The sequence below is a fragment of the Mya arenaria genome, chromosome 8 (assembly GCF_026914265.1).
Source record: "Mya arenaria isolate MELC-2E11 chromosome 8, ASM2691426v1".
Lineage (NCBI taxonomy): Eukaryota > Metazoa > Mollusca > Bivalvia > Myida > Myidae > Mya > Mya arenaria.
The window spans coordinates 36,685,390-36,705,927 of record NC_069129.1 but is presented as its reverse complement, the minus strand read 5'-3'; the positions used below and the strand labels follow the sequence as shown (position 1 = coordinate 36,705,927).

Genomic DNA, 20,538 nt, shown 5'->3' with positions numbered 1-20,538 from the left:
CAAACTTGATCAGAATGTTCCCCTCTCAACCACTTGTCAAAGTTTATTGCATGGGTAAAAAACAAGGTCACTAGGTCAAATCTTATAAAAATATTTGGAACACACTAGAGATATTATGTTTGGTCCAATATTTATGAATCTTAATCAGAATGTTTTCCTTGATAAAATCAATGACTAGCTTGAGACTGGGTCACATGAGGTCAGAAACTAGGTCATAGTGGTAGTGATTGGTTGGACTTTGTTCAAACTGTGGTTAGTATGTTCCCCTGGATGTACTTTTGGTTGACTTTGAAAAAGGGTCATATTGGGTCAAAATATAGGTAATAAGGTCAAATCTTAAAGAAATCTTGTGAACAAACAATCACAATATATCCACTCCAATCTTGATGAAACTTGATCAGAATTTTCCTCAATGAAATCTTGGCTTAGTTTGAAACATGGTCACATTGGGTACAAAACTAAATCTTAGAAAAAAAAACCCAGGAAACTTCTACCAAGAGGCTATATTTTGCAATATTCTGGTCAAATCATCAAGGAACTTAATCAGAATGTTTGCTTTGATGAAGTTTATAATTTGTTTGAAACTGGGTAACATGGCATCAAAATCTAGGTTACAAGTTCAAATCTAAATACTACACTATATACAATATTTTTTCATTTCAAACAGACCTTGCAAACAAACTCATCTCATTTCAAAGAGTTCATCACTCTGCAGCCGTATTGTATGTACCGGTTGGAATATTTCACCAACACGTCATTTCCATAGCATTCTACTTTGCCTAATCTGGCGGAGGATATCAATTCAACGAATTTACTTCATTTATAGCTCACCTGATTACATTAAAAGTGCTCAGCGTGAGCTATTGTGATTGGGTGATTGTCTGTGTGTTGTTCAACATTTACCTTCAAACAACTTCTCCTCCTATACCACTATGACGATTACAACTTAACTTCGCAGGAATGTGAAATACTTTGAAATCTTCTCCTCAAAATCTGCTGGACCGATTTAAAAATAATTTTAAGAAATGATCCTTAGGTGACCCTGTATCAAATTCCTTTACCCCTTGTTGATTCGTAAAAAAAGATGGCCACCAGTTGGTGGAGCTACTTTTCACAATATGTTTAAATGGAAAACTTTGAAAATCTTCTTCTCAGAATCCACTGGCTTGATTTTAAAATAATTTCACAGAAATGTTTATTAGGTGACCCTCTATCAAACTTCTTCACCTCATGTTGATTCATAAAAAAATAAGGCTGCAACTCGGCACGCTACTTTTCACTATAAGTCTAAATGAAATACTTTGAAATTCTCACTCATTATCCGTTGGCCTGATTAAAAATAGTTTTAAGAAATGATCCTAAGGTGACCCTCAAACAAAAAAATTCACCCCATGTTGATTGGAAAAAAACATTGGCGCCAGGGGCGGTGCTACTTTTTATGATTTGTCTAAATGGAAAACAAATGGAAATGGCATTAAACAAAAAACAAGAAAATATTGCTGCACATGAACATAATTTTGTTTTAGTCCGAGCGCTTCAAAGATTTGTGTAAAGTGCATGTGGTAGGAGGCAGTGGTGGTCAGGGCAGTGTATCATTCATGCGTTCAGCAGGATTTGAATTTGGTGGACCAGACGGTGGAAACGGGGGCAACGGGGGCCATGTAATCCTCACAGGTACTTGTTTGATTTATCCTTAAACTCTATTTCGTTGTTACCTCCCCTTCCAGTATGGTAATTGTCTTCTATCAGGTACATATTTGATGTACCTCCAAACTCTTCAGAGTTCTTAACACCCCTTTCAGTAGATATAGTCTTCTATCAGGTATGCGTTTGATTTTCCTACAAACTTTACACAGTAGTGTGCCCATTCAGTACAGTAATTGTCATCTCTCAGGTACACATTTGATTTACCTCAAAACTCTGCAGTACACAGTCGTAAACTCCTCTTCGCTGCACAGAAGGTTGGAAAAGTTGAAGAAGTCTGTCCCTTTAAGTTTTCTCCAGCCGTCTTTTCAGCTTTGAATTTGTTCAGGATGATATGCCTACTCCTCTGGCCAGAACAATTTCTTTCAATTCCCCCCTTTGCAAGAAAATATTTTGGGGGTCAGTAGGTCAGAGGCCAATCACAATTGACAGTGTTTTCAAAAAAAATATTTGAGAATGGTTTAACCTATTACTGAAACTTCAGTGGAAGGTTGCCCTTGACCAGTAGAGGACCCTATTGTTTTTAGGTCAGTAGGTCATGGTCACAGTCAACAGTGTTATGAACACTTTGTCGGCACTATAGCTTGAGAGTTATTTGTAGTATAATGAAAAATCACTGGCTTGATGTACTGAATATCTCTTATAACTTGGTATCAGTAGGTCAAAGGTCAATTTTACAATCTTTGTTGTTTGGAAAAAACAAAAACAGTTTTACTAAGGACCATGAAACTTGATTGCTAGGTTGATCTTGGCCAATAAATAGTCAATATCAATTTGGCGGTCAGTATGTTAAAGGTCAAAGTCATGGTCATTGTCATTGCATTATTTTCTTCTTGAAATAACATTATGCACTAAAGCAACTGTTTCTGGGGCATACTGTTAAACAAACACCTCTTTACTCTTTATGTTTGATGTCCATTAACACAAGACCTAGATATATTTTTTTTTACATGTACATGCATTTTGGCATTATATATTGCACTGTCTGCTTATCCTGTACCCAAGTCTGTCAAGCCCCTCTGGACCAAATAAACTCCACCCTTGCTTTAATTTGTTTTAGTTCATAGACTTGTTATGCACAAATCAACTTTTTGATTGGTTCTAATTTGTCTAAGGTAAGTTTGGATGTCTGCTGACCCCATGTTATATAGTATAATTTGAACAGGTTTTATGAGAAGAGAAAGAATATAAAACATTTACCAAATAAACAGTTTTGCAAAATGGGCAAGTTCATGCCTATTTCAGTTGATATAGAGAACAAATACAGAAACTGCAATAACTGTATGTAAAATTTATTTTTATGCCTCCGATGGTGGGCATGCCATAAAGTCGTACCGGCCGTCTTTGAATCCAGTTCAAATTCTCGTGTCTCTTCTTGTATGGACTGATTTTAAAATAACGTGCTACAGTTGTTCGAAATACCAAGACAACGTGTCACGTGCACGACCTGTGTCCTACTTTAGACATATTTTAAATAACATGCCACGTATGTGTTTGACATTCCAAGACAACATGTCGTATGCAAGACCTGTGTCCATACCTCCAACGTCAAGGTCACAGTTAAGTGTTTGTTTACTATGGAATGTTGCATGTAAGGACATCGGGTATAGGTGGCTGTGTCTGTGCTGTAACTTTCTCTTCTGTTTGACAAACCAAGATGACATATTGCATGCAAGACCCATGTCCCTACCTCTAGGGTCAAGGTCATGCACTTAGTGTTTGTTTACTATGAAATGCTGCATATAAGGACATAGAGTACAGCTGGTCATGTACAGGCTGTAACTTACTCTTGTATGGACAGATTTAAAATCATTTATCACATGTATTCGACATACCAAGATGGCGTGTCACGTGCAAGACCCGGGTCCCAACCTCTTAGGTTCAGGTCACACTAAGTGATTGTTTACTATGGAATGTGGCATATGAGGACATACAGTACAGGTGGTCATGTCCGGGCAATAACTTCCTCATGTATAGACAGATTTTAATATAACTTGCCACAAGTGTTCGACATATCAAGATGATGTGTCGCGTGGACGACCCGTGTACATACATCAAAGGTCAAGGTCATACTTAGTGTTTGTTTACTAAGGAAAGCTGCATATAAGGACATAGAGTAGGGCCACATGTGTGAGATGCATTAAGACCTTGTGTCGCTAGCATGACCTGTGCATTTTATCTTTACCATCCAACTTTGATTTAAACACTTTTTAAAATCCCTTAACCCTTTTAAGATGCAGATATTGTCAAAATTAATCAATTTATCATAATATAACACAACACATGTTTGCTTTATTATTACGATAACGTAAAGAAATAAACACCTTATAAGTATCCTCGCCCACTTTTATATATAAAAATAAATGAATAAACATATTTTGATGGGAGAATCGGTTTTATAACACCATAAACAATATGTTTACAAAATTACCGAAATACATTGTACATGTAAAGATTAAACATATTTATATGGCACTGCATTCCCAGATTTCTCAAAAAAGCCCTCATAATTGTGATATTAGATAAAATAACGAGTCATACTTACGTTTTATGATGATATCCGTTCTTTTGCTCTAGCTCGGAAGTGTCATTGGCTCTTTCTTATATACAGCTCCTAAAAGAGCTGGAGCCACTGTTTCGCACTCGTGATAATTGTCAAAAATTATAATTGGGGTCACCCGGCATCACAATTTAACATTCCTGTACCGTATTTTCTCGACTATAAGGCGATTCGCTTATAAGACGGCCCCCTAACTTTGCCCATGAAATCTGGTGCTTTTTGTTTCGACTCGCTTATAAGACGGGGTCAATTTTTAAGCAAATCTAAAATGCTAAAATTCTTCCTAATGTGTAAAAATGTTCAAGCTCAACGGAAATGGCGGTCATCTGTGAGCTCTCTATTTGGAGGTAGGTTAAAAATGAGTACATAAGTTTACAGGACAGGTCGTTACTTATCGAAATTGTAATAATTAATCAATAACAACATATGTTTGTTTTAGTTTATTTTTTTATTGAAGACACCAATGAAGTTCTTCGGCAAAATAAATGGCTTCAATAACATAACTGCGAAAAGCCGAGGCATGAATAGGTGTTTGTTTAGCAATAATGCTTTAGGCAATATTGTCCCTTGATTGGCGACGAACATAAAGGATTCATATTCGCATTGTCATTTGTTTGCTTAATCAAATTGACAGTTAGGTACTTACATCATATTAAGATTCCAATTTATTGATTTGATATATCTGTCAAACTAATTATACTGACACGCGCCATGAGAAAAAATGCAGATATAACGGTACACTGTGTGACGTCAGAGCACGCGCGGTGAAGAGATTTCGTGTTGTTGTTTACTTAATTGCCCCATACTTATATCAGCAGACGATAGACTGGATAGACGAATACCCTATGTAAAATTTAACTGATTTTGACTTGAATCTTTTTTTAATATTTTATCGACTCGCTTATAAGACGGGTCCCCTACTTTGGGGGTAAAAATCGGGACCCAATTTCCCCGTCTTATAGTCGAGAAAATACGGTAATTGTAAATGGAGCTATCACAGAACTAGCTTATTTGTGGATGATCACCTTATGATATGATTTTGTTTCAGTAACAAGAGATAGGAACTCACTTGGTCACATTGTGCCTACAATCAGGGGAAATCATGGCACAAACGGACGAGGGGAGAAATTGCACGGCAAAAATGCAGACCATCTATATGTTGAGGTAATGGATTCTAAGAAATATGCAGGCTGTTACAGGGGTGTCTATTGATAAAGATGCATTCTTTCTCACTGTTATAAAAACATTTTATGCTTGTTTGTTTTTGGAAGAAAAAAAGTTATTGTCTTGGTTTTGATGTAGGCGTTGGGATCATCGTCGGTCTTCATCATGCAAAACTTTAACTTTGCCATAACTTAATAATCTTGCAAGATGATCGCATGAAACTTTAATCACATATAATCGGTGAAAATGTGCACATGTGAAGCAAGGCCCATAACTCTTTAGTTAATAGTTGTTATGCCATTCATTTGACTAAAATAAAAGCATTGAGTGCTTCTGTAATGTTGATTAAAAGATAATGAAGTATTTTATATATGTATAATAGTGATTGAAATTTAATTCTCTTTTGCAAAAGAAAGTTTGCATGTTTGCATTTTTGCCTTTTATGTTTGTATATAACTCCTAATTAAATTCAGGTACATCTTATTTCAATACAGAAAAAATTATCATGACATAAGTAATAGTATTCAATTGCTATTCCGTACATGATCTGCATCTATTTTAGAAACAGAAACATGTATATTTTGGTAATATAATTAAATGAACCCAAAATGGAATGTACATTTTCTCTTGGTAATCTGATAATTACAAGTGTTTGTAACACTGTGTTCAGGTTCCATTAGGCACAATAGTGCGCAGTGAAGAAGGCACTGAGTTAACAAAACTTGAAGAAGAGCAAGATTACTACATTGCGGTCAGAGGGGGGTGTGGCGGGAAGGGGAACTTATTCTACGCAAACAGCCAGGACACAACCCCGCGGTATGCCCAGGAGGGGGCCCCTGGCGAGGAACGAGTGTTGTACTTTGAACTGAAGATTCTGGCTGATGTTGGTCTGGTATGTGGGAGTGGCAATTTATCAATGGTTTTAATTTTGCGATCACACGGTCACCATGTCCAATCGTTACGAGGTGAAGTGGTGGAAGAAACGTTGGTGAGAGTTGGCATAAAGACGGTTTATGGTGGTAAACAAGACCAGAAGTCAGAAATTTCATTACAGAAATTGAGTAATTGAAATAGGTTTTTGTTCACAAGGATTGGTGCAAGATGACCTCATATTATTATAGATTCCATGTATGTATTTGGTTTACTCCACAATTTGGCGGTTTTCCCAATCATTTGAGAAAAAAAAGAGATATCTCTAATCTAAAGTGTATTTTGATACTATTTTCTATTATTAACATTGATGTGGTGGATCAGAGTTTGCTGAGTGATGCTTGTAGCATGGTGTTTTTAAACCCTTTTCTTTCGCAATTCTCCAACATAATTCACTCATAAGAAACGTAACTTTTCTTTAATGTTGTTTATTGTTTAGAACACATATGGAAGTTTATTCCCATACAATGGTGGTGGGGGTTGTGAAACACTATAAATCAATGTTATTTCACATGCAAATTGTTCAATTGACAATAGAATATACCTGGTAATGGAAATTTATTTAAGTGTTCTCTGGGCTTTAAAGGTCAACCCGGGGTTACACTAACCTACCAAAATAATGTTGTTTTACCATTTTTACCTCCAACCAAAATGTTTACTGCATATTGTGGATTTTGAAATTTTCGAAAAAAGCTATGGAAGGGCATGGGGCTCATCATGGACTGAAGTACTTTATTGCATAATGTAAAATCATGTCTTTTGATGATTCTTTCTTTTAATTTCAATCATTAAATAGGTAAACAAGATGATTCAACAACTTTTAAAGACATCTATGTAATTACACATGTATTTAAATAAGAATTTACATACACACTTCCGTGATCCACAAATGTCGAGTTTACTAGTGAATCAGGGGTAACTTAACTACTTTCATCCAGTATTGAAGTGATATTTCTTATATGCATGGCTTTTTTAATTGTTCTTTTGCTTAACCTAGTTCGTTTAAACATATCTAAATTTGGCCAATTACATTTGCCGTTTGCATAATCTATTTTCTCTTACAATACCAGTATATCTTCCAACTTCAATTTCTAACTTGTGAGCAGATAACCTAATGGAGGAAAAATGTTGGCGTAAATTATCATTTTTAATTTTATCAAGGTATTCTTTATAATATTCAAAATTTATTTTAAATGCACAATATTGTTTTTAATGCACAATAGACATCTAATTAAGTCATACTGTTTATCGATCCGCACCAGACTTGGATAAACTGGTCACGGAGTCTAGATTGTAAAATCGAAAAGTAATCGGCATGTACATCAATATTTTTATGCCCCCAAAGGTTGGCATATTAAAATCGCACCGTCTGTCCGTCCGTCCCTGTGTCCGTTTCAATAAATCTTGTCCGGGCCGTAACTTTCTCTTGTATGGACGGATTTTAAAATGACTTGCCATATGTGTTCAACATACCAAGACGACGTGTCGCGTGCAAGACCCGTGTCCCTACCTCTAAGGTCAAGGTCACACTTAGGTGTTTATTCACAATTGAATGCTGCATATAAGGACATAGAGTATAGGTTGTCGTGTCCGGGCTTTAACTTTCTCTTGTATGGACATATTTTAAAATAACTTGCCACATGTGTTTGACATACCAAGCCGATGGGTTGCGTGCAAGACCCGTGTCCCTCCTTTTAAGGTCAAGGTCACACTTAGGTGTTTATTCACAATGGAATGCTGCATATAAGGGCATAGAGTATAGGTTGTCGTGTCCGAGCTGTAACTTTCTCTTGTATGGACGTATTTTAAAATAACTTGCTACATGTGTTTGACATACCAAAACAACGTGTCACATGCAAGACCCTTGTCCTTACATCTAAGGTCAAGGTTACACTTAGATGTTTATTCACAATGGAATGCTGCATATAAGGACATAGAGTATAGGTTGTCGTGTCCGGGCTGTCACTTTTTCTTGTATGGACAAATTTTAAAATAACTTGCCATATGTGTTTGACATACCAAGACGAGGTGTCACGTCTAAGACCCGTGTCCCTATCTCTAAGGTCAAGGTCACACTTAGATACTTATTCACAATGGAATGCTGCATATAAGGACATAGAGTATAGGTTGTCGTGTACGGGCTGTAACTTTTTCTTGTATGGACAGATTTTAAAATAACTTGCCACATGTGTTTGACATACCAAGACGACGTGTCGTGTGCAAGACCCATGTCCCTACCTCTAAGTTGAAAGATACACTTAGTGTTTATTCACAATGGAATGCTGAATATAAGGACAAAAGAGTGTAGGTTGTCAAGTATGGGTGGTATTTTTTTATGTTCAGAGGCAATTTAAAATAACTTGCCATATGTATTTGACACATAAAGGCAAGATCAACTTTTCATTTACTGACCTTGTTCATAGGTCAATGTCACATTCATGGGCATTCGTCACATACTGTGACAGCTCTTGTTTTACCTTACTTGCCTAATAAGAGCCATTAGAATTATTACATTGATTGTGATACATTTAATTCATTTGTTAGTCACCGTTTTTCATACTCTTTCATAACCAAATTTTGATTGCCATTTCCTTACATATGATAGATAATGGTATTTCTCCAAATTCATCATAAACAGTGTTATTAGGGGGTTGTTTTTTGAAACAAAGTCATTGCTTCAAAAATTGAATTTGCAATTTATCCACTTCTTTAAAATGATAAACTCCCCAGACTTCTGACCCGTATACAAGGATTGTCAAACTAACAAAGACAGGGTTTGAATCACGTAATGTCTTAACAGCACTAGACATATTGCCTGAGAACATTAAATTAACACCCAAGATTGTGAAATTGTCAACAGTTTCAATTAGCATTTTAGCTCACCTTAGCCGTAGGCTGAGGGTGAGCTATTAGGATCCATGAATGTCCATTGTCCATAATCTGTCGTCAGTCGTCTGTCCACACTTAGTTTGTTAACAATCAAGTGGTCACATTTTTGCCTCAATTGTCACAAAACTTGGTCAGGATGTTTGTCCCAGTAATTACTCGTACGAGTTCGAATATATGTCATCTGGGATGAAAAACTAGGTCACATGACCCCAAAATAGAAAAATCGTGTTAACACTCTAGAGGCTTCTTTTTCAGTTCAAATATCCTGGAAATTTGTCAGAAAGGTTGTTATGATGATTTTTAGCTCAATTTCGAATATGGGTCATCTGGGGTCAAAAACTAGGTCACAGAGCCCAAATATGGAAAAACCTTGTTAACACTCTAGGAGGTAACATTTTCAGCCGAAATATTCTGGAAATTTGTCAGAAAGGTTGTCTCGTTGATTTCTTGCTCAAGTTCGAATATGGGTCATCTGGGGTCAAAAACTAGGTCACAGAGCCCAAATAAGGAAAAACCTTGTTAACACTCTAGAGGTTACATATTCACTTGGTCACAGAGCCCAAATATGGAAAAAACTAGGTCACAGAGCCCAAATATGTGAAACCTTGTTAACACACTAGAGGTAACATTTTCAGCCCAAATATCCTGGAAATTTGTCAGAAATGTTGTTTCGTTGATTTCTAGCTCACGTTTGAATATGGGTCATCTTGGGTCAAAAACTAGGTCACAGAGCCCAAATATAGAAAAACCTTGTTAACAATCTAGAGGTAACATTTTTTCGCCCAAATATCCTGGAAATTTGTCAGGAAGGTTGTATTGATAATTTTTAGGTCACGTTTGAATATGGGTCATCTGGAGTCAAAAACTAGGTCACAGAGCCCAAATATGGAAAAACATTGTTAACTCTCTAGAGGTAACATTTTCAACCCAAATATTTTGTATATTTGTTAGAAAGGTTGTTTTGATGATTATGTTCACTATGAAACATGTATTGCTTTATTCATTTATATATATCCCTTTAAATAATTTAAAGTCGACTGACAGGTGTCCAAAACTACCGTATTATATTATGCATAGGACACACTTTTTTACCCCAGATTATCGTCTAAAAAATTGCCTGCGTCCTTTCTATGCTATTAGGATTTTATCCGTTTTTCACAAGTCCATTTTAGGCCGAAAATGTCGGACCGGAGACAAACGCAGTAATGGTAAGTACCGATACTCAAGTGTCCACCAAAGAGAACAACTGACGTAGGTAAAATTACGCAAGTTAACACACGCAGAAATATATTGAATGTTGACTTTAAAATGATTTATTGAAAAATAAATTGAAAACAAACATAAGTGTTTATTTTTTTACGAAAGGGATGCTACTCACAAAAACTCAATGTGAGTCTTCGCTTTTACTGGGTTGATTTATAATGGCAACGGAAAATCGGGATGTGAGGTAAACATCAATTAAACATTGTTCACGATTTAAACGTTTTGATATTTTAAAAAAACATTTTGTTGTTATTACTGTTTTAAAATAATAATAATAATAAAGGAATGTGCATACCACAAAGTAGCATTATTGTCACTTTCAAATCTTTTCAAATGTGCGAAGGTGTGAAAAACACTCGCTGTCTGTCATTAGAAAACCATCAATAGAACAAACTTGCGATGGTAATACCGTATTTTTGTTTGTTCGCACTTTACCACGTGTTTTAATACTTATCTGAGGGTGTTGACATTTTGAGAACATTCACGCATATTATAAGACTTATATCATTGTTCTTTACGATACACCGTCAGAAGACGACGAAGGCGCTTTGAAGAAAAGCGTCATCAGGTTGACAGAATAAAACTGTATTATTTCCTGTGCTACTGTTACTTTTTTCGTGTATCTAATGTATAAATTTACTTGAAATTAATAACAAAGTACATATCAGTTTGCTATAAAATTTAATATCGCATGGTTTATAATGACCTTTGCCATTTTCGCTATCCCAAAAAACGAATGGTCTAAACAAATATGGCGGATACTGGACTTACCGAAATACGCTAAATTACCGATATACGATGATAACTATCGAAATACACAAGACAGTTATCGAAATATGCCTTGTATACAATTTTTTTTATTGTTTTTACCTTTATATATGTAATAAATACCTTACCAACCTAAATTTTTCGGCTCCAATTTTGAAATTTTTCCGCTGCATCCAATCTTATATATTAATGGTTTTACCCGTTTTTTCACCAATTTTTTTGCCTGCGTCCTATCTATGCTAGCGTCCTATACAAAGTATAATACTGTAATCCTGACAACATGGCGCTCAGGGGGGGCATAATGTTTGACAAACATCTCTTGTTTGTATAGAACTCATCATTTCTAATTTGCATCCTCTATTCAAATATTCAAACTTGAGTCTTGTTCACATTTATTTTCTTGTTGCTTGTTTTCTAAAAATGTGTTATGATTAAAAATGATTGCTTTTTAAAAAAAAAAGGTAGCATGCATACGAGTGTGATTGTTTCTTTGAGACAGTTGATTAACTTGCATTAACATGTGTACATATCCGACACTTGATCACTTGACTAGCTTCTATAATTAAAACAGAGGTAGTACAGATTTAGTGTCAAAGTAAATTATTTTGAAAAATTGCTACAAAAAAGAATCTAAAAGCACTGCAACTAGCATTAAACCCGGCAAAATGTTAAAAAAGGCACCCTTTATGACAATCATGCACGTTAATTTTAGCTAACAGTCAGGGGCGTAGCTTGACAAAAAAATATGTGTAGGCCACGTTTTAGGGGCCCGGGGCATGCTCCCCACCCCGCGGAAATTTTGCTTAGCTAGGTGATTGTAGAAGCGTTTTGGCATATATTTCGTTGTTATAAAAACATTAAAGAGAGCAACACTAATCATTATGTTTTACCTTAAATTAGTTTTGTACGTGTTTAGCTAAAGAAGACAGGCCATAGAAGTAAAACATTGAACATTTTATTAATTAAATTTCACTCAATATTAATGCATTTTGTTGCCAAAATCAAAGTTAATCATATGTGTATTTGCACAAACAATGCCACACATATATATAATGTCGCTTTCTACAGCACAGTTGACTTTCCGGAATCATTAAAAAACTCTAGCTTCCAGCATTTTCGCGAAGCAAACACATTGATGACGCGGTCTACATCTATGATCATGCTCTTGTGGCTGTGGATTAGGGCCAAGGATGACAACCTGTCGCTTTTCATTGTCGTTCGCAGGATGTTTTTTTATTCGTTTCATTACATTAAACGACCTTTCACAAGAGGCTGATGTAGGTGGCATAGTAAGAAGAAATTCGAATATTGTAAATATGCTAGGATACAGGTCCTTGTCGGTCTGCTTCGTGGTCTTCTTGTTGTCTAGATAAACTTGCGGCTGCGATGCTCCATCTCACATTCCATTCTGTTTTAAATGTGTCAAATGTTTCTTGGCGATCAGGGGCCTAAGCAGCATAAATTGATGGCAGCACTTAATCCTGCAGAATTTCCAGTTTTGGAGACAATAAATGTTGTGCACTGTATCTGTCTTTGAAGACATTGTACAAGGTTAATCTGAAGTAGTCAGATGGTGTTTGCACCTCAGGATTTGCTCTGTTTTGCTGTCGACCAACTCTTCTTGGCATTGATGGTTGAATGTCGAAGCCTGAGCTTATATCCGTTGCTTTCATGTACAGTCCATTCTACACATCAGGATCAGCACTCCAGTCATTGCACAATTTGACAATGACGTTTGTTTCTTCAACAGCGTGTAGTAGAACATTGCCTTCATTCTAAAGTAGATTTGTCAGGTTCACGGTAGTACCCAATGTGTTGCGTCACTACAAGTGAGATAATGAATTCAAAGCGCAGTGCAGCGGACAAATACTGGCCGGCCTTCTCGTCTCCGTCTTCATTAATAGTTTTAAGTGCGTGGACCACTACGTGTCTCACATTTCCTCTTTCGTTGCGACTTCTCTAGAGAGCTCGTCCTGAAACGCTGCTAGACGTTTTGCTAAATAAAAATAAACAAGAATCCAATGTCCTGAACTGTGTTCATCATAGTTCGGACACTCGGGTGGAAACTGGTACTGGAGGCATGATTGCCAAGTTCTTTCTAGCAGTTGTTGGTTCGTATCTTTATCTATTGAAGTCAAAGTGAGACTATCGAAATCAGGATACGTAGGATTATGTTCGGCAATATTGGCGCCAGACTGTTTACAATTTCAAATAATAAAGCGCCAGCATACTGGTATGCAACTTCTGATCAATTATTTACGAAACATTAATGTCACGTGAAAATGTATTTTAGAGCAAAGGAAAACGACATACTTGTATTTGAAATACCAGGTTTCCTTCATATTGAAGCGCATTAGACGGAATTACATATTTTAGCACCTCACCCTCCTATGCCTTCAGTTTTTATTGCAGATTTGGCATTTTTATTTTTTCGGTTTTTCTGAAAAATGTGTAGGCCGCGGCCTACACGGCCTATAGGAAGCTACGCCCCTGACAGTCTCAAAATACACTACAGATTAGAGATTTTATACATGTAGAAACTGTCTCGCAATTCTGTGGTCATGTTTTTTGCTCTTATTTTAACTTTAAATGCTGTTGGATCATGGGAAACAGTGACATTGTAGTGGAAACAAATAACAAAAATGGAATCAATCATAGTATGAGGTCATTTTGCACTTATCCTTGTGCAAAAACAATTGCAATTTCTCGATAACTTTAACAAAATTTCTTACCTCGAGTTTTGTTTACCTCCTCAAACCGGCATTACTTCCACGTATGGAAGCGGTAGATCATCACACTTTGAACTATGCCAATGTTTTATTTTCAGCTCTCAAAAAAAAATGTCTAGATCTTGATTAAGCATTGCGATTGCGGTGTCGTCATTGTCAGTGATTGTGGTGTATTCATTGCCAGTGATTGCAGTGTTTTTATTGTCAGTGATTGCAGTGTCTTCATTGTCAGTGATTGCAGTGTCTTCATTGTAAGTGATTGCGGTGTTGTCATTGTCAGTGATTGCAATGTCAGTGATTGCAGTGTCAGTGATTGCAGTGTTATCATTGTCAGTGATTGCAGTGTTATCATTGTCAGTGACTGTGGTGTTATCATTGTCAGTGATTGCAGTGTTTTCATTGTCAGTGATTGCAGTGTTATCATTGTCAGTGACTGTGGTGTTATCATTGTCATTGATTGCAGTGTTTTCATTGTAAGTGATTGCGGTGTTGTCATTGTTAGTGATTGCAGTGTTATCATTGTCAGTGACTGCGGTGTTATCATTGTAAGTGATTGCAGTGTTATCATTGTCAGTGACTGCGGTGTTATCATTGTAAGTGATTGCAGTGTTATCATTGTCAGTGACTGCAGTGTTGTCATTGTCAGTGATTGCTGTGTCTTCATTGTCAGTGACTGTGGTGTTGTCATGACTGTGGTTTTGTCATTGTCAGTGGTTGCAGTGTCTTCATTGTCAGTGATTGCAGTGTTTTCATTGTAAGTGATTGCGGTGTTGTCATTGTCAGTGATTGCGGTGTTGTCATTGTCAGTGATTGCGATGTTGTCATTGTCAGTGATTGCAGTGTTGTCATTGTCAGTGATTGCTGTGTCTTCATTGTCAGTGATTGCAGTGTCATCATTGTCAGTGACTGCGGTGTTGTCATTGTCAGTGATTGCGGTGTTGTCATTGTCAGTGATTGTGGTGTTGTCATTGTCGGTGATTGCAGTGTCATCATTGTCAGTGACTGTGGTGTCATCATTGTCAGTGATTGCGGTGTTGTCATTGTCAGTGATTGCGGTGTTGTCATTGTCAGTGATTGCGGTGTTATCATTGTCAGTGATTGCAGTGTCATCATTGTCAGTGATTGCAGTGTTGTCATTATTGTCAGTGATTGCAGTGTCATCATTGTCAGTGATTGCAGTGTTGTCATTATTGTAAGTGATTGCAGTGTCATCATTGTCAGTGATTGCAGTGTCATCATTGTCAGTGATTGCAGTGTTGTCATTGTTAGTGATTGCAGTGTCATCATTGTCAGTGATTGCAGTGTCATCATTGTCAGTGATTGCAGTGTCATCATTGTCAGTGGTTGCAGTGTTGTCAGTGTCAGTGATTGCAGTGTCTCCATTGTCAGTGATTGCAGTGTTATCATTGTCAGTGATTGCAGTGTTGTCATTGTCAGTGATTGCAGTGTCATCATTGTCAGTGATTGCAGTGTTGTCAGTGTCAGTGATTGCAGTGTTGTCATTGTCAGTGATTGCAGTGTCATCATTGTCAGTGATTGCAGTGTCTCCATTGTCAGTGATTGCAGTGTTATCATTGTCAGTGATTGCAGTGTTGTCATTGTCAGTGATTGCAGTGTCATCATTGTCAGTGATTGCAGTGTTGTCATTGTCAGTGATTGCAGTGTTGTCATTGTCAGTGATTGCAGTGTCATCATTGTCAGTGATTGTGGTGTTGTCATTGTCAGTGATTGCTGTGTCTGCATTGTCAGTGAAAAATCTTTCCCATGGCCATAACTCAAAAAACGTTTAAAATATTAAAATGAAACGTGGTGCATATGTTGCCAAAAACAATACATACAATAAATTGTAAAAAATGGCACATTAATCTGGGTTCTTTAAGAATTGTGAAGTTATTGTTTGACTGAGAACAAGAAATAGACTAGTGTTGGCTTTTACTCTGCAGTGCTCTTGTTCACCAATATGCACAATTCATCATGTTGCAAATTTAAAGCATAGTTAGTTAAATCTATAAAATTATACAATGTAATTATGGTAGCAATTCTATTTCATTCTATCATGGCCTTGTGAATACTAAGCCCTAACTTTTAAGATTTTAAAACAACTGTCACTTTTTAAGTCATTCATTACTAGTTTTTTATCACATTTAAATTATCATGTTTAAACCATATGAATTTTGAAATATGACTTGAGGACAGTTTTAACACTTATTAACAGATAGGATTTCCCAATGCTGGCAAGTCAACTCTCCTGAGGGCAATATCGCGAGCCCGCCCAAAAGTGTCACCCTATCCCTTCACCACCCTCCACCCACACATCGGCATGGTCATTTACGATGACTTCCACCAGATTGCTGGTAAGATATTTCATAAAACCTTATAATTAGCTAGTATGTTTTTTGCTTCCAAGTTAGTGTCAGTATCATTGGTTGCATCGGTAGCGTTGTTGTAGTGTTCATTGGCATTGTGTGTAAATTTTCATGTTGGTCATAATTTAAAAACTGATTCACTTCTTGAAGTAAAATTTCTGTTATTTTGAAAAAATGACCTTACCACAACATTTTCTGGTGGGACTGTTAAATACAGATACAGTACTGTTAAGACCAAACTTGACAGTAAATGCACTTCTTGTTCACTATCAGTTCACCATCAGTGCACTTCGTAGTGCACTAGGGTAAGACAAGGCTAAGACAAGGGAAAGACTAAAGGTAGAAAAGCGGCTGACCAGATAAGGCTTCTTCAGTCTATAATAAAAGCAATCTTTACAGTGAAACTTAGAGTGATGTGTGTAGTTTAAACTGATGTTTTAAAGTAAATTAAATTAAAGAGAATAATTATAATCCATTTGGACCTTTCATGTGAATAATATAGATTTATTAAATTAAATAGCTGATGTTGTTTTATAAAAAAAATGTCAAAAAAAAGATATTTAAATGTTTTTTTTGTTTTCTTTATAAATATGCATTGCATTATTTTGATATTAATTGATAGGTATAATGATATAATTTTGGTTCTGGGTTAAAGGATTTCATCTTCAAACACTTATTGAACGTAACGATGAAATGAATTCATGAGCCTTTATTTAAAGTATAACATTAAGTTTCACAAGTTGATAATTACAAGTTGTTCGTTATTTGAAATAGTTAATCATCAAAGTTCACGCCTTATTGTTCCAAGCTCAAACTGTGAAATTGTTGTGCCATTGTTGATTCATTGAAAGGATATATAAACCAAGATTTCCTTCCATCTATTCTGAAACTTTCAGTTTTATGTTCATTCTTATTTAACATATGAGTTCGTATTTAAGGTGACAGCCTGACAGCAATCATTATCAAATAAGTACACCATTAATAGTATATTTTCTACATTGTACCCAGATTTATTAATTGCATTTCTAATTTGAAACACGTAATAGATAAACATATATTTTAGAGGTTTTGTATAATTGGTTCTGCTGCTTCATTATTAAATGAAATACATTGAAGGCTAATAAAAGCCTTCTTTAAGTGCCCCCCCCCCCCCCATAGTACACTTTTCTGTGTATTGATCTTTATCTTTATTGCCTCCTGCTGTCTATCAAATCTCAGATCTGTCAGTGTTTGACTTATCGTTTCATTTTGATTTTTTTTAAATCATATTAAAAGCATTATTACAATGCTTTAGAGTAAGAATAAGAGTAATGTTAGATATTATGTATAATATCCCATTAATATCATTTCTATTATACAACATAAATGGAATGAAACTCTTTTTACTTTATTTGTTTATTATTTACTTCCCATCAGTCAAATTGATACATTGGCTAGGCATATATTGTTTATGCAAGAATTGGTTGTGTATTAATGAGACAATGCTATTTTCTACTCTATACGGTGTGAACTCTAAATGGCCCCGAGCCAATAAACAAATACACAGGAAATTGGCCCCTGTAATGACACTAGTGCAATAAACAAGGGATAGACAGCAGAGAATTAACATGACAATCATTCCTAAAACGAGGCCTTTGAAGGAAACTTCAATATATTTTTTACGAATTTTGTTTTAGAGAAGAGATGTAAACAAATATGTTTTTATAAAAGATGGAAAATAGTTTATTTTTATTATATTTTGTGTTGCAACTGCATTTAAAAAAAATTATATTTCTTAAGGACACTTTTCAACATTTGTTAATCAAATTGTTAAGAGTAGATATATGTAATATTTACCATGCATATCATGTATTTTAACATCAAATAGGAACTCATATTTATTGAAATCCATGGTTAATGGTTGGATGCATAGGATAATTCTCTTATAGCCATTTTTGAACAGGGGCCCTTCAGGGCCATGTTCATAGAAGGCATATCAGATCATTACTACAAATGATTACATGGTAAAGCGGTAAAAAATAGTTCGCTCTGTCAATGCTTGAATACACATGACATCTTTAAACTTCAACAAATCTGAATTGATGTATAGTAATGTATACTTGAACTGGTACATTTTGCATATTCCTGAAAATGCAGCTTAAAAAAACAGAAAATGACGACAATATATATATATATACGCAACCGCTCTGAAACGGCGAAAAACTAAATGTTTTGTTACAGGTGTGAATCGGTATTAAGTAGTTACCATAATTGATTAATCGATTCTAAACAATTCTAAAATTTCCTTGCAAATGAAAGGATATGTAAACAATATTTCACTGATCAATAAACAAATGAACGAAGTGAATGCTTTTTTTAAACTGTTTATCGATAAGGCATATTATACAGATTATTCCGCCTGTATTGAGCATAGTCATTTCACTTTTCCGATCGTCACCATTTTGTAAGCGCCCTGTCTAAGAGTGTCTCATGGACATCAGCTCGATTAAATGTGTATTGTAAGTATTTGATAATCAGATTGTTACTAACGAACGGCTTCACGTGTGCGTGGCATGATAGTTATTGAATTTGCTTCATTATTTAAACTGTATATTGTTCTGTGTGCAAATATCTGTGTTTACCTGTTGTCAATGTGCGTTGTTTATGTGTGTGACCTACATAGAGCAGCCTAAATCATGAACCTGCATGTTTATTCTATTATTGTAACCCCGACAAACGAAGTTTGAAGGGGGTATATTGGAGTCACCCTGTGGTCGGTCGGTCGGTCGGTCGGTCGGTAGGTACGTCGGTCCGTTGGTTTGTTGGTCGATCCATTGCAATTTACCTTGTCCGGAGCATAACTTAAAAACTACTGGATGGAATTGGATTAAACTTCATATATGGTAAAGCATAATGAGAGGAAGTGAAGTGTACAATAACCATAACTCTATTCTTGCCTATTACTGAGTTATTGCCCTTTGTTACTTTTTTTTTTGTCCGGAGTATAACTTGAAACGTACTGGATGGAATTGATTGGAACTTCATACAATGGTAAAGCACAATTAGAGGAAGTGCAGTGTTTAAGAACCATAACTCTACTTTATCTAATTACTGAGTTATTGCCCATTATTTATTTTTTGCTGTCATTTTTTTTCCAAACATTAACTTGCAAACTACTAGATGGAATTTATTAAAACTTAATACAATGGTAAAGCACAATGAGAGGAAGTGCAGTGCACAAGAACCATAACTCTATTTCAGCTATTCACAGAGTTACTGCCCTTTGTTACTTTTTTTCTTGTCCGAAGCATAACTTGAAAATTATTGGATGGAATTTAATCAAACTTCATACATTGATAGATCATAATGAGAGGGAGTGCAGTGTATAGGAACCGCAATTCTATTTCAGCTATTCACAGAGTTACTGCCCTTTGTTACTTTTTCTTGTCCGGAGCATGACTTGAAAACTATTGGATGGAATTTAATAAAACTTTATACAGTGATAGATCATAATGAGAGGGAGTGCATTGTACAGGAACCGCAGTTCTATTTCAGCTAATTACAGAGTTACTGCCCTTTGTTACTTTTTCTTGTCCGGAGCATGACTTGAAAACTATTGGATGGAATTTAATAAAACTTCATACAGTGATAGATCATAATGAGAGGGAGTGCAGTGTACAGGCACCGCAGTTCTATTTCAGCTAATTACAGAGCTACTGCCCTTTGTTACTTTTTCTTGTCCGGAGCATAACTTGAAAACTATTGGATGGAATTAAATAAAACTTCATACAGTGATAGATCATAATGAGAGGAAGTGCAGTGTACAGGAACTGCAATTCTATTTCAGCCTATTACAGAGTTACTGCCCTTTGTTATTTTCTCTTGTCCGAAGCATAACTTGAAAACTATTGGATGGAATTTAAAAAAACTTCATACAGTGATAGATCATAATGAGAGGAAGTACAGTGTACAGGAACTGCAATTCTATTTTAGCCAATTACAGAGTTACTGCCCTTTGTTACTTTTTCTTGTCCGGAGCATAACTTGAAAACTATTGGATGGAATTTAATGAAGTGCCTACATTGCCTATGTGTCCTATGCAATTCTGTTACCTCCTATGCAATTCCGTCATCTTTAACGCTCATTGAGCATGTAGTGGCTATCTTTGCCTATGTGTCCTAGGCAA

The 20,538-nt window shown here is 35.9% G+C and overlaps 1 protein-coding gene across 7 annotated transcripts in view; it reads left to right on the top strand.

Moving 5' to 3' along the window:
* LOC128243286 (mitochondrial ribosome-associated GTPase 2-like) overlaps window positions 1-20,538 on the top strand; it is a 43,365-nt gene that overhangs the window by 9,167 nt on the left and 13,660 nt on the right. For all 7 annotated transcript variants that reach the window (XM_052960956.1, XM_052960959.1, XM_052960961.1 and 4 more), the window contains 4 exons: window positions 1,527-1,674; window positions 5,313-5,428; window positions 6,099-6,320; window positions 16,223-16,361. In XM_052960956.1, coding sequence (XP_052816916.1) covers window positions 1,527-1,674; window positions 5,313-5,428; window positions 6,099-6,320; window positions 16,223-16,361 — 625 coding nt within the window. The remainder of the gene's footprint in view (window positions 1-1,526; window positions 1,675-5,312; window positions 5,429-6,098; window positions 6,321-16,222; window positions 16,362-20,538) is intronic.